This window comes from Haemaphysalis longicornis, unplaced genomic scaffold (assembly GCF_048455015.1).
Source record: "Haemaphysalis longicornis isolate Haplotype H1 unplaced genomic scaffold, Haemaphysalis longicornis Haplotype H1 scaffold_9, whole genome shotgun sequence".
Lineage (NCBI taxonomy): Eukaryota > Metazoa > Arthropoda > Arachnida > Ixodida > Ixodidae > Haemaphysalis > Haemaphysalis longicornis.
Genome location: NW_027526460.1, coordinates 48570244 through 48583804, shown reverse-complemented (window position 1 = coordinate 48583804; position 13561 = coordinate 48570244). Strand labels below are relative to the sequence as shown.

The following is a 13561-nucleotide window of genomic DNA, read 5'->3' as shown; positions in this document are numbered from 1 at the left end:
GACGGAAATTGGTTTCTCTTCTGGTTGGCTCTGCCCGTCCTTACAGTTTTCCGCGTAATCTAGGGTACAGGCAAATAGCATTTCTTCGAACAGCGTACATTTGCTTGCTTGTTATGAACTTGCGTATCCTTCCCTTTCTTGATACGCGGAAACGGTGGCAGAAAAAGGGCTTACATGAAAACGCTCATGGGTTGCATTCATGCCCAGATTAAGACGAATGATATTGCCGGGTGCATCGTTAGTACACGGTGGAGCCCGCCTAACTTGTGTACGCGGCGCCTCCGCGGGATGACGCCACCGAGCCAACCGAGCTGCTCCAGGTGCGATGAGCAGGCGAGCGGAAGCCGCGCCCGTGCACCGCCGCCGCAGAGAGCCTGTGCAGAGAGCAAGAAGAGCGCTCCCCGATGGGCCGCGCGAGCCACCGTGTAAATATAATCAGTTAAATAAAAAAACGAGTTATTTCAGTTCAACCAAGCCAACGGCTCTCAATAATAGATAACAGTTCAGAAGCGGGATCAAATCACAACGTCCGAACGTGAGAAGCCGCCCAGCAGTTATGATGGGGCCTGTGACGCGAAGCGCAGCATCTTCAGCGACAACGAACGAAGATGGCGCGAACCAGGCCAGCGGTGACGACGGGGCGCGCAGCGACACGAGATCCGAAAACGAAGTCCCGAGTGACTCCACGACACCACAGCCGGCGATGGACATGGCAGCCGTCATCCAAGCAGCTGTACAGGCAGCCGTGAGGGAGGCGATAAACGGTATGGCGCTCCTTCAAACGCAACAGACGCCTGCCACGCCCGTTACGCCCGCGGCAGAGACTTCGCGTCTGGTGCCATCGTTCGATCCCCTTTCATCAGGCTGCTCGACCGTCGACACGTGGATTCGGCGAGTCGACGACTTGGCTGACATTTACGGTTGGTCGGACAGGCTGACCTCCTGCAACGCACTATGCAGATTGGAAGGCCCGGCCAAGACCTGGTACGATTCCCTGTCATCAGTGGACAAAACGTGGGTGCAGTGGAAAGACGAACTAAAGCGTGCATTTCCGTCGACATCAGGAATGCAACGCCTCCACCGTGAAATGGAAGCCCGTTGTCGCAAGCGAGGTGAGCCCATCGAATCTTATTACTACGACAAGCTCGCCAAGGCTCGCCGGTGTAATATCAGTGACAAAGGCTGTGTCGAGTACATCATCACCGGCCTGAACGATCCAGACACAATTCGAGCAGTGAGCGTTCGCACGTACGATACTCCCGAAGAATTGCTTCACTGTCTCAAGCGTCTAGAAGATCGTCTAGGAAACGTAGTTTCGTCGGCTTCCCGCCAAAACGCCAAGCATTTCACAGACTATCAAAAGGGGCTCTTCGAAGGGGCCGATCACCTTACCAAGGCAACCGGAGCCAACATGGCCGACGATCGCCGAGACTCCCTCTCACGCAGACAGAGGAAGAAGCCTCTCTCCAACGAGAAAGGGGAACCGCTGTGCTTCAACTGCAACGAATACGGCCATTTGTCTCTCCATTGCCCCTCTCCCCAACGAAAAGCGCGATGCGGCGCTTGCGGACGAGTGGGCCACGAAACGAGAGACTGCAGAGCGAAGAAGGAACGAGAGCCGCGCGTCGCTCAAAACGTTGTGAAATCCGACTTCCGCGCTACCGAAGCAGTGAACGAGAAATATTTCATGCCAGCGAAACTGAACGGACATGAAATACGTGCCTACGTCGACTTGGGGAGCCAGTGCGTAACCCTACGCCAGGAAGATGCAGAACGGCTGGAAATCTCCTACACGAAACTCAAAGAACCACTCTCTATTGGAGGGTATGGATCGGGATGTGTGACGCCTTGCGGCGAAGCAAGTGCTACCATCACGGTCGACCAAGCGACAGCTGACGTTCATCTGTACGTGGTACCAAGCAGCTCGCAGTCCATACCACTACTTGTTGGGCAGCCGTTCACGGAACAGCCTCACGTAACGATTGTAAGGCGGCGACAGACAGTCAGGATTTTTGAGGAGCGCGAGAACGTCCACGAAACCGACGACACGCTGCGTTCCATTGAGATCCCCGATCTGCCCCAACGTTCAGTCTGCCTGTGGGCCAAGGAGTCAACCGTTGTTCCGCCGAAGTATGTGGGATTCGTCAAGCTCTACGCCACGGGTGCCATTCCCAGCACAGATGTGTTTGTCGACGCACAATTCAGGTGTCAGGAAGGACGTGAGCATTGCATACCACGCTGCGTCGTAACTGTCGACGAGGCGTACGAGACACGCCTACCCATCATGAACATATCAAACCATGACTTGGACATCAAGGAACACGAGCGGGTAGCACGAGCGGAAATCTGCTATCCAGACGATATGCCGGAGCGAGAAATAAACGTACAGGTCACTCAGCGACAGCCGATGCCACGCGAAGAGATAAAAACTGGACCTGCCGTCACTCCACACCAGCGAAAAATGCTGGAATGCCTTATCGACGAGTATCGTGATTGCTTCGCACGCAACATTTCGGAGATCGGGCAGACCAGTGCAGCGGAAATGAAGATCGAGTTGACGACAGATGAGCCAGTGAGATTCCGTCCCTACCGACTTTCCTTCGCAGAGAGGGCTCACACGAAAGAGATGATCGAAGAACTGAAGCAAGCGGGAATCGTTGTCGACTCGACTTCCGACCACGCCAGCCCTATTCTCCTCGTGCGAAAGAAGACAGGAGAACTGAGGATTTGTGTCGACTACCGTGCACTTAACCGTGTGACGAAAAAGGACAGGTACCCGTTGCCACTAATTGATGATCAGCTGGACCGCCTCCGCGGAAAGTGCTTCTTCACGAGTCTCGACTTGGCGTCTGGTTATTACCAGATCCCCATGGAAAAGGAGTCCAGACACAAGACAGCGTTCGTCACCCCTGACGGGCACTACGAGTTCGTCCGGATGCCGTTTGGGTTGGCCAACGCCCCAGCGGTATTCCAGCGGATGATCAACGCGGTTCTGGGACCTCTGCGTTACTCTGTGGCACTCGCCTACATGGATGACATCTTGCTCCCAACGACAACTGTAGACGAGGGACTCGAGCACCTGCGAAAGATTTTGGAGGCTCTACGAAGAGCGGGACTGACGCTACGGTTGAGTAAGTGCTACTTCTTCTGCGACCGAGTCGACTACCTTGGATACGACATTTCTGCTGAAGGGGTGCAACCAGGAACTCTCAAACTTCAGTGTGTAGCTGAATTTCCGAAACCGACAAATGTGCACGAGGTCCGCCGATTCCTGGGACTCGCAAGCTATTTCCGACGATTTGTCAAGGGGTTCGCCACTATTGCTAAGCCTTTGACGAAACTGACTTCTAAGGACGAAACTTGGAAGTGGACTGCAGAACAAGACTTCGCGTTCGCCGAGCTGAAGAAGAGGTTAATCGAAAAGCCTATCTTGGCTCATTTCTCGTTCGACGCAAGAACGGAAGTTCACACAGATGCCAGCAGAGATGGGCTGGGAGCTATTCTCTTACAAGAGCAAGCTAACGGGCAGCTCCATCCCGTCGTGTACGCCAGCCGACGGACAACCGAGTGTGAGGAGAGATACCACTCCTACGAGCTGGAAACATTGGCAGTTGTGTGGGCGCTGGAGAAGTTCCGGTCCTACCTAATAGGATTAAACTTCAAAGTGGTGACTGACTGCAATGCCGTGCGGGCAACGATGAGTAAACGAACACTCCTACCTCGGATCGGCAGGTGGTGGCTTCGACTGCAAGAGTTTACCTTCGATGTTGAGTATCGAAAGGGCACGACCATGGCGCATGTCGACGCACTCAGCCGCTCACCACACGACCCTCCCGACGAGACCGATGTCGTTGGCGGCATTCAGATCCTCGCTACGTGCGTGGAAGTAGAAGACTGCCTTGCTATCGCGCAAGTTAACGATCCCAAAATAATGGCACTGAAGGAGAGGTTAGAAAAAAAAACAATGCCTCACGAAAGAAGATCGGCGCGTGCAAAGCGAATATCAGTTGCACAACGGCAAGGTGTTCAAGAAGTTTCAAGACGGAGGTTCACAGGAAAGGCTTCTCTGGGTCGTCCCAAGTCAGACACGTTGGAGGGTAGTGAAGGCTTGTCACGACGACATCGGGCATTTCGCTGTGGACAAGACGCTGTCAAGGTTAAGAGAGAACTACTGGTTTCCAGGCATGAGGCGCTACGTTAAGCGATACATAGCCGCTTGCGTTGAATGCCTTTTCCACAAGACGCCCGCCGGAAGAAAACCAGGCAAGCTGCATAGCATCGAGAAGGTTAACAAGCCATTTCATACGATCCACATCGATCATCTCGGCCCATTTGTTCGGAGCAAGTCGGGCAACGCGTACATAATTGTGGCTGTTGATGGCTTTACAAAGTTCGTCATGTTGCGAGCTGTTCGTAACACTTCGGCTGGACCAGCGGTGCTGTTTCTTCAGGAAATTGCTAGCATTTTCGGGCCACCGAATGTGGTAATCACCGATAGAGGGACTGCATTCACTAGTGTGAAGTTCAGGGCAATGTGTGAAAGCTTTCGAATCACGCACGTCAAGACTGCAACTGCCACCCCACGAGCCAACGGTCAAGTGGAACGGTACAACCGCATGATAACTCCGGCGGTGGCAAGCATGACCAAAAGAGAAGACGGTCGGGACTGGGACTCGACACTGCCTCAGGTGCAGTGGGGTATTAATAACACCGTGCACCAGGCCACGAAGACTACACCGTTTGGACTTCTGTTCAACTTCAGATCACGGAGCATTACGGGTGACTGCGTGGAGGACGCTCTCACAGAACATTTCGACAAAGAGTTGGAGGAGAAGAGGGCCGCAGCAACGGGAAACATTCGTGAGGCCCAACATAAGCAGCAAACACGTTACAACAAGAAGCGGGCTGAACCGTCTGAGTTTCAACCGGGAGACATCGTTCTAGTTGAGCGAGAACCCACAGCGAGCGGAGAATCCCGAAAACTTAAGGTCAAATACAAGGGACCGTACGTCATAGCCGAGAAGCTTCCCAATGACCGCTACCGCATCAGAGACATCCAACACACCCGGAGGACACGAAGGGCATATTCAAGCGTAGCCCCCGTCGACAAGCTGAAGCTTTGGGCGAAGGACATCGACTCGGAAAGCTCAGAATCGGACGAAGACAAAAGTTCCGACCGGGACGGTCGTTAATGCAGGATGGCCGAATGTACGCGGCGCCTCCGCGGGATGACGCCACCGAGCCAACCGAGCTGCTCCAGGTGCGATGAGCAGGCGAGCGGAAGCCGCGCCCGTGCACCGCCGCCGCAGAGAGCCTGTGCAGAGAGCAAGAAGAGCGCTCCCCGATGGGCCGCGCGAGCCACCGTGTAAATATAATCAGTTAAATAAAAAAACGAGTTATTTCAGTTCAACCAAGCCAACGGCTCTCAATAATAGATAACACTTGTCTCAACTATTTTTTCGCAACACTCAGCGGTCTACACGACGGCGTGACAGACGATCATGGGATGGAAAGAGCTGGTTGTGCTTAGATTGACGACCAACTCTAATCTCTAAGTGCCCAAGGAAAAAACAAGTGCCTCCGATGATATGATTTGCGATGTCAGCTGTAGCTTTCCACTTACTACTGCTGAAAAAAAAAATAACAGCAGAAAATGTAGTTTTGGATAAACGGCTGGCTTAACCTGATTATATCTACTTGTTTTCTGTGGTTATTTATATAGGAACACTGAAAAATGGTTCGTTTGGTCATGCCCATTATCAAAAAAAGCGTCTCAAACAAAGGCAAATGTTATTTTCTTCTCCTGTGCGGACGATTTAGGACAGATTATGCGACGAAACAAATGGTGGCACCCAGATGCAAAGAAAACATGTGTTTTCGTGAAAGGGCCTAAAAATTTCTTGAAGCGCTATCGCAAACCGAAATCTATCCGTGAAACAAAAGTAAGGCCGAGTGAGCACGAAACAAAACGTACGTGTTTGTTTTTTTCGTTCCTGCTCGGAGTAAGACCTCAGAGGTTTCCGTCAAGACAGCAGATGTTCCCTAGACCCTTGCGACGAGCCGGAGAACAGCCTTCTAGAAGCCATAAAAAGTCGGTTGCAAAGAAGGCTGCAAAAGGACAAAACCAAAGGCGAGGAGAGCAAGAAAGAACGAGAGGGTTGGATCACTTGGTAGGCTGCTGTTTACTAGCCGCATTCGTTGTTCTTTCCTTTCTTCAGTCCCTGGTGCTACGTCCCATTTCCCGCTTTACACCTGCTTGCGCAAAAGAAGAATCGCAAATAGCTCTGTTTTATACTCTTTTATTTGTTCGGGAAACAACACCTTAGGATACTTCGTGTTGTTTGTTTACCTTCGGTAAGCGAGCATTTTAGGATGGCCATGAACGAAGACTTGCACAACATGTACACCTCTTTTCTTCAATTTACACATACTTCCATGCCTTGTCGAGTTAGAGCTGGTCAGAAGATATCTGCGTATCATAAAACACATCGGTACTTTTGTATGTGTGGGCGCTGGTACGGATTGCTTTTGGCTGTGATGCATACAGCTCGACGTCGGTTTTTGTTTTCTTTTTTTTTTTACTTGGAGTGTAGCGTATGTTGCTTTCGTTATAGACGTGTAGCATGTGTCCTTAAAGACTCATCGATATTCGCGGTGTTGTAGCAACATGCCCCATTAACTAGCAAGTATTGATTAGGTACCTAATCTTACGAAGAAATAAATAATTTATTTCTGAACGGTGTATGGGAGATCAGCTTCAAACATTAGTTACCTGTCTAAGCTACACCGGAGTTAGTTTCTTTGATAGGTCTACCATGCCACAGGGGTCATCTCGATTTTTTGGAAGCTTGTTCATTTAGTCTTCTGTTTTTTCTCACTGTTAAATTTTGTGTATATAGAGTGGCAACCGTACTTTTAAAGCCTTTGTTAGCAGTTTTGTTAATATAGTAGTCCATTTCATCTGATTGGTTGGTTAACCTTTCATTCTTTGTATCTTAAGAACAACCTTATAAGAAACACACGTTGACAGCCTTTTCTTTAAATTCGAACATACACTGGCGCTCGAGTCCTTATTTTATGTCATGGGGAGTTTGATACTCCATGTTAGGGACTCAAACATTTGCCCTTTGCAGTTAAAGTGACTGCACAACACTTCCGAAAAACGCTGTCACTATTTACTTTACGTCTGGAAACATTGTAAAAGCTATAGTTATCGCCAGCGCGGAGCGACACCGCGTGATTTGCTCGTCGCAGCAGATGCGCCTTCCTTTGCTGCTTTGATTTTGTGGTTTTTTTTAGTAGTGGCTATCGAGTGCGTTTATTGCTGCAGCAGAAAGAAAGCCAGAATATAGCCGCTACACGGCTGTAATGACAAAATTGGGCGCTTGAAGAATACCCAGACGAGGAAAATGAGAAAATTTTCTTGAGGAAGTTTTGAAGTTGTCTTATGCGCGCAGAGCAGTAATTTTTGCTTGAGGCACTTTGTAAACTCCTATACTAAGTACTGATTGTGTTCGTTGACTACGTTCTGAAAGCATTTAATATTTATAAAAACGTTAAATAGGTGTTACAGGGTCCCTTTAAAGCCTCGGTAGCACTGCCGAGAGGCATCCACAGCTCGAATAGCGCGGTGAATGCAAGCAACACCACAGAATGCAGTCTCGACCTTGCGGAAACTTCACTTAGCAGACCAAACCCGTAGCTTTGATCTTGCTATGGGTTTTTTCAGGTTTACGACCAGGTGGCCAGATGTCCATGATGGTGAACGGGAGCCACCACGCACGCAAAAAGCCAAGATGGGATCATTTTCTTCCCATGCTGCATTAAAATCAAGACAAGACCGAGGACATTTGTCTGAAAACGTCCAGAATATCGGCTTTTAATTTATGCTTACTCAGTAAGGTTCCTACACGGCCTACATATCACTCCGCTTCTCTAGCCTGAACTGCCTGTTCGTGTTCGTTGTACGTGCTAAACGGAAGCGAAGCTTCGGAGAAGCGCTGGCGTGGACATCCGAGCGAACGCTAATAGCCAATCGTAAGCTTATTGGTACGGCTCCGGCTGACTTGCTACTAGTCACGTAGTACTGCCGAAATTCACCCGTTGCTGGTATCTTGTTAATAGAAAGAAAAGCGCGGAATTTACGCAACGAAGAATAGAAAATTCAAGACGAAGCATTTCCTGCTTTTTCTAGTCTGTGTCACCGTCGATTTCCTGTCTTTTTTCTCCATTAATAAAAACCAACCCGCGCGTTTCCCTTGGTATTTTCTTTCTGTCTACAGGGAAGGCTTTCAGGCGCTAAAACACAGAATTGAGCTGGAAATAAGACTCAAGAGTAAAAAGGGGTACATTTATTGTGTCCTTCGGTTGAGCGACCTCTACTATGCTGGGTCTCTCAAGCTCGGTAAATGTGCTATACCGGCATTCCCAACCTCCCGAATTGCTTTACGAAATGACGCAAATTCATGCTTTTTCACTTCAAGGCTTCCTGGTCGTCGAGAAAATGCTGGACGTATTTAATACCTGCTGTTTTGCAGTGAATATATCATGACGGTGGTGCGTTTGACTTCCAGGCATATCTTTGTTTTCCTACTACATGAACAATTTCCAAGGCACAACAAAGCACAGTTTGCTCCGAGCAAGTAACCTAAAAGTTTCAGTGGCGGTCTCTTTTTTTTTTTTTTCAACTGAGGCACAGTTATCATTGCGGTGCATTCTGGAAGGCAGATTTGTTAAGCTAAAAAAAAATGAAAAACTTTTTGTGAGCTCAGTGCTTTTTTTTCCTCTGTTTTACACTTGCTTCGGCCCATTTGAATTTTTTTTTTGCGCGGGAACAATACGCACTAAGTTTAATACTAATCAGCGAATTTAAAATAATTTGCAGGTAGGATTACAAAACACTAAACAACATCAAGTGGCCACTTTACGTAAAACTGAACGATGAAATTTGGGCGGCATGGGGGACGTGGAAATATATATATATATATATATATATATATATATATATATATATAAATTGAAATAGAGGGCAGTTTTAAAATAAAACAAATGTGGTTGATGCCTCTTTCAAAGGAATTGGTAAAACACGACAGTGAAATGTGCCTTTATAGCAGCATTTAAATGTTTATTGTGCGTCCATATGAACGTGCACATCGCCACGCGCCGGAACATTGCGCGAACCCGATTGAAACCACAGCCCCTTGAAAACCGGGCGAACTAAACTGAACCGAAACCGAAACCCGTAGCTGGCGGAGGGTACCTCAATTCACCCGCGTCCCGCGTACATGAAGACGCTGGCATCCAGGTGCCAACTGTAGGCGCTCATTAGCGTCATGGTGAACTACTTAGCTTCGCATCTCCTAGACGGCAGCACGATCTTAATATAGAAGGTAGTGGGAAATATATAAGGAGCGTTCGTAGACATACTTGCGCTTGAATTGGCAGTTGGCAGAGCGCAGTTGGCAGAGCGCTATGTACCTCCCGTCCCTGCGACAGAGTTCGTAGCTCGAATCCATGCGCAGCCGCGTCAATGGAACTTTTTCTGGCGATGTCGTTTCGGTGACGGATATGACGCCGGTGGGATCTTGGTGTATCCGGGCATAAAACACATTCGTGTTAGAACGGCTGACAATTGCGATGAGACATAATGAGAAATTTGAGTGTAGCGCGAACTAGTCTTCAGGAAGGGATCGCGTAATCCGTGAACGCACGACGACGCGCGCTATACTCTGGCGTTATCTTGTAGCGCGTCGCCGCTGTTCAGCATGTCTCGCGTGGCCTAGGCATGCAGCCCTCATCCTCACACTTTCGCCATATTTTCATCCTCCGCTTTTCTGCTCGCTCTATCTTCGGTGGCCTCTTAGTACGGCTACGACGAGGCCGACGGCGACGCAAAACCACAGGAGCGGGCACTTAAGCGCTGCGCTCTAAAAAGGTGCCGAATTCCATGCATAGGTGGCAATCGACCTAGCTTTACACTTGCGTTTGTAGACTAACATAATCACTTGACGTTTTTACGGTGTTAGTATATGTTTCCTCGTCGTCCGAAACGTCGCGCGCAAGGGTCGTAACCATGTGGCCCACGTCAAACGTCACGTTGAGAATTTGCCTGACCACACATTTACGTCTTATAAATCTGCGCAGACGAAACACCACAGTCGCAGTAGGGGAAAAAAATTTTTTAAGTGCGAATGCACTTCTTAAGCGAGCCTGAAGCGTCCGCCGCCGTCCGCATTCCGCCGCCGTCCGCATAGCAACAGCTGCGGGTGCGCGCGCTCCTCGTCTTCCTTGGCAACGGGGGGAGATGGGCGCGCGCTGCCTGGCCGCTGACATGGCACATACCCACGTGGGGGATTGGCCAGGAATCTCCTCGTCTTCCTTGACAACGGGGGGAGATGGGCGCGCGCTGCCTGGCCGCTGACATGGCACATACCCACGTGGTGGATTGGCCAGGAATCGGGCGTGAGAAGGGCTAATGCACCCGCTTAAAGGAGTATACTGACACGAAATTTCAAAGCTGAGATCCGCTCTAGCAATCAAGTACAACGACAACACAAATAGGTGTCTGTGAATAAATGCATCTTTCTTTCTTTGTAGTTGTGTGTGTGTGTGTGATCTCTCTTTCGCGAACATTACCGAACCGCGCAAATTCAACTCGTGCATTCGCACTTTCACATTCTTCCCCTCGGGGAAATGCGGGAAATTTTTTTTTCAATCAACAGCGTTCAACTATGCGACTGGCGTCGTCATCATCATCAGCCTATCTACGCCCACTGCAGGGCAAAGGCCTCTCCCATTAATCTCCAATTACCCCGGTCCTGCGCTAACTGCGACCAATTTATCCCCGCAAACTTCTTGATCTTATCTGCCCATCTAACTTTCTGCCGCCCTCTGCCACGCTTGCCTTCTCGAGGGACCCACTCTGTTACCATTAATGACCAACAATTTTCTTGCCTTCGCATTACATGCCCTGCCCACGCCCATTCCTTCTTCTTAATTCCTACTAATATGTCCTTAACACGCGTTTCTTCCCTGACCCACTCCGCTCTCTTCTTGTCCCTTAATGTTACACCTATCATCTTCCGTTCCATTGCTCGCTGAGTCGTCCTCCATTTAGGTTGAACCCTCTTTGTAAGCCTCCATGTCGTTTCTGCCGCGTAGGTGAGTACTGGTAAGATGCAGCTGTCATACACTTTCATCTTCAGGGACAATGGTAGGCTGCCATTTATTATCTGGGAATGGCTGCCGGGTGCACTCCACCCTATTCTTATTCTTTTAATTATCTCTGCCCCATGGTTGCAATCCGGGGTCACTACTTGGCCTAAGTAGAAGATATATTCACTTACCACTTCCACTGCCTCGCCACCTATCTCAAACCGCTGTTCGCTCCCCAGGCTATTGTGCATTTTAGTTTTCTGCGACTAGCGAGAAGGTGACAAAATAAATAAGCGCACTTCTCCGGCATCGTTTTAGCCAGACGTCGACAAACTGCACCGCCGCCACTGCGCCGCCACTGCGCCGCCACTGCACCGCCGCCACCGCCGCAACAACAAGTGGCTAAATAGTTGTGCTGCTGAGCCCCAGAACGCGGTTTTGTTCCCTGCCGCAGCAGCCATTTTCTGATAGAGGCGGAGGACAAAAAATTGGCTTATGATTGTTACGATACTCCCTAAGGCAAAATTTGAGCGCAGGGCGAGCTGCAGAGTCTTCTCGGTGACGGCGCATAACTACTGAGACCCAGAAGTGATCGCGTCATCAGCGAACGCGCGACGTCGCGCGCTAACCTGTCGTTATTTTACAGCACGTCGCCGCCGCCGAACATGTCTCACGCGACCTCGCCATACCGCCCTCCCCTCGCACTTTCGCCATTCTGTACTCCTCCGCTTTCCTGCTCGCTCTATCTCGTCTATCTTCGGTCTCGTCTTCTTTCGCTCGGTTACAACGAAGCCGACAGTGACGGACGACGCGAAACCACAGGAGCGGGCGCACAAGAGCTGCGCTCTGAAACTCCCGCGTGTGTAAACATTACAGTGGACGTTAAAGATACAAAGGTAGGCAAAATTCATCGTTACCCTTTCACTGTGGCACGTCTTATAGCTGAGGGCTTAAACTCCCCAAAATTTGAACCTTGAATATTTGACGAAATGAAGGCGGTAATGGTGAGGGGCAGAAAATGTGCGTGCATGCATGAGCTACGTCACAGTTTTGCCTCGAATTTAAAGTAAAGAAAATGTGGAAGGCCGTCTTGGTCACTAATTGCGAGTGGGTGGTCCAAATCAATAGTTAACGAGTTCCATTCTAGGTTGTCGCATTGTGTCGTCACAGGTCCGTTGTGAAGAAAAAGCCGAAATCGTTGGCGCCCAGAGCTGTCTGCGATACTCGAATGCAAGCTTCCCGCTCGATTCAATTCAGGTTTTCACCCCGACTAAATTGAAACGAGTCCGCGTAGGAAAGTGACAGAGCTATCGACGAGGCAATCCTTAATTTTCGACACGCACTTTAGGTCGGTTTATATGTCATTGCCCGGTTAACTCCTTTTTTGTTTTTATTTCTACCCGTTTTTATTCTACACTTCTCATCCGCGCGCCCAAGTCCGGGTGTTGCTATGCTCTACATAGCGGCCAGGGAGAAACTATCGCGTTTTTCAGTTGTGTCACATTTCCCCCCGTGGAAAAAGACCCTCTGAATTTGCTTATCTGGAAATGAGTCTACAACAATTATTGAGACATTTATAGGCAGGCTAACCCTACCACAGGAGAAAAGCGTTCACCAAATACTTAGTCTCATCTCCTGCTCATCTATAAACGGTTAACTTGAAAGGTTACCTTGAGTGCGACAAACGGTTCAATTTACTTCTGGCAATCAACTAACCTGGCTGAGCTTGACACGTGCTTCTTCTAAATTCTAAAACATGCTAGAAAAAGTAAAGCAGACTGAAGCTAACGTGCAAGAATGATTGCAAACGTGAGTAGCTGGTTTATACAATGTTTTAAAAACATGTATTCCCACGTATGGCTCAGATATGAACTCTGTTGCGAACAAGAAACATTAAGCCCGAACTAAACGAAAACAAAACACAGAGGTAGCCTCCTTAGATCTCAGGAAAGCGAAAAAAGCAATGCACCGATAGAGTTGAGACGGAATATTGACAACGGGAAATGGAGAACAAGCCGCCGATCCATATCTAAGGCTGTGGAAGTGGAGTGAGTTTCCGTCGATGCGGAAGAAAACGGAAAACACAAAGAGAGTCCGAGAAAAAAATCGCTCATGAGGGAAATTCCCCGAGAACTCTTAGTGCCAGCCGGCGCGTCTGTTTATCCTGCCGCTAAGTTGAACGGGCATGTCCCTCCCGTACTTCTCTTCTCCTCTCAGCTTTTATCTCTCTTCATTTTTGTCCTGCAGCGCTTTAACGGTCGGTGACGGTAACAGCAGTCCATCCGTTCGATTCTCCGTAGCCTCTCTTCTATCCGTCACCGTCAGTTTCCCCTCATCGGCGCACGCACTGTAGATTCGATTTCCCCAGATCCTTCGGCCTCGACCTCTGTACTCAGGGCAGTCTATG

At 49.4% G+C, this 13561-nt stretch overlaps 1 protein-coding gene across 1 annotated transcript; it reads left to right on the top strand.

The window, feature by feature from the left end:
* The first annotated feature begins 294 nt into the window (after positions 1 to 294).
* Positions 295 to 5373, top strand: LOC144151982 (uncharacterized). The gene has a single exon (XM_077683167.1). It carries the CDS (start codon positions 557 to 559, stop codon positions 4199 to 4201), a length of 3645 nt encoding a protein of 1214 aa, XP_077539293.1. The 5' UTR covers positions 295 to 556; the 3' UTR covers positions 4202 to 5373.
* The last annotated feature ends 8188 nt before the right edge of the window (positions 5374 to 13561 follow it).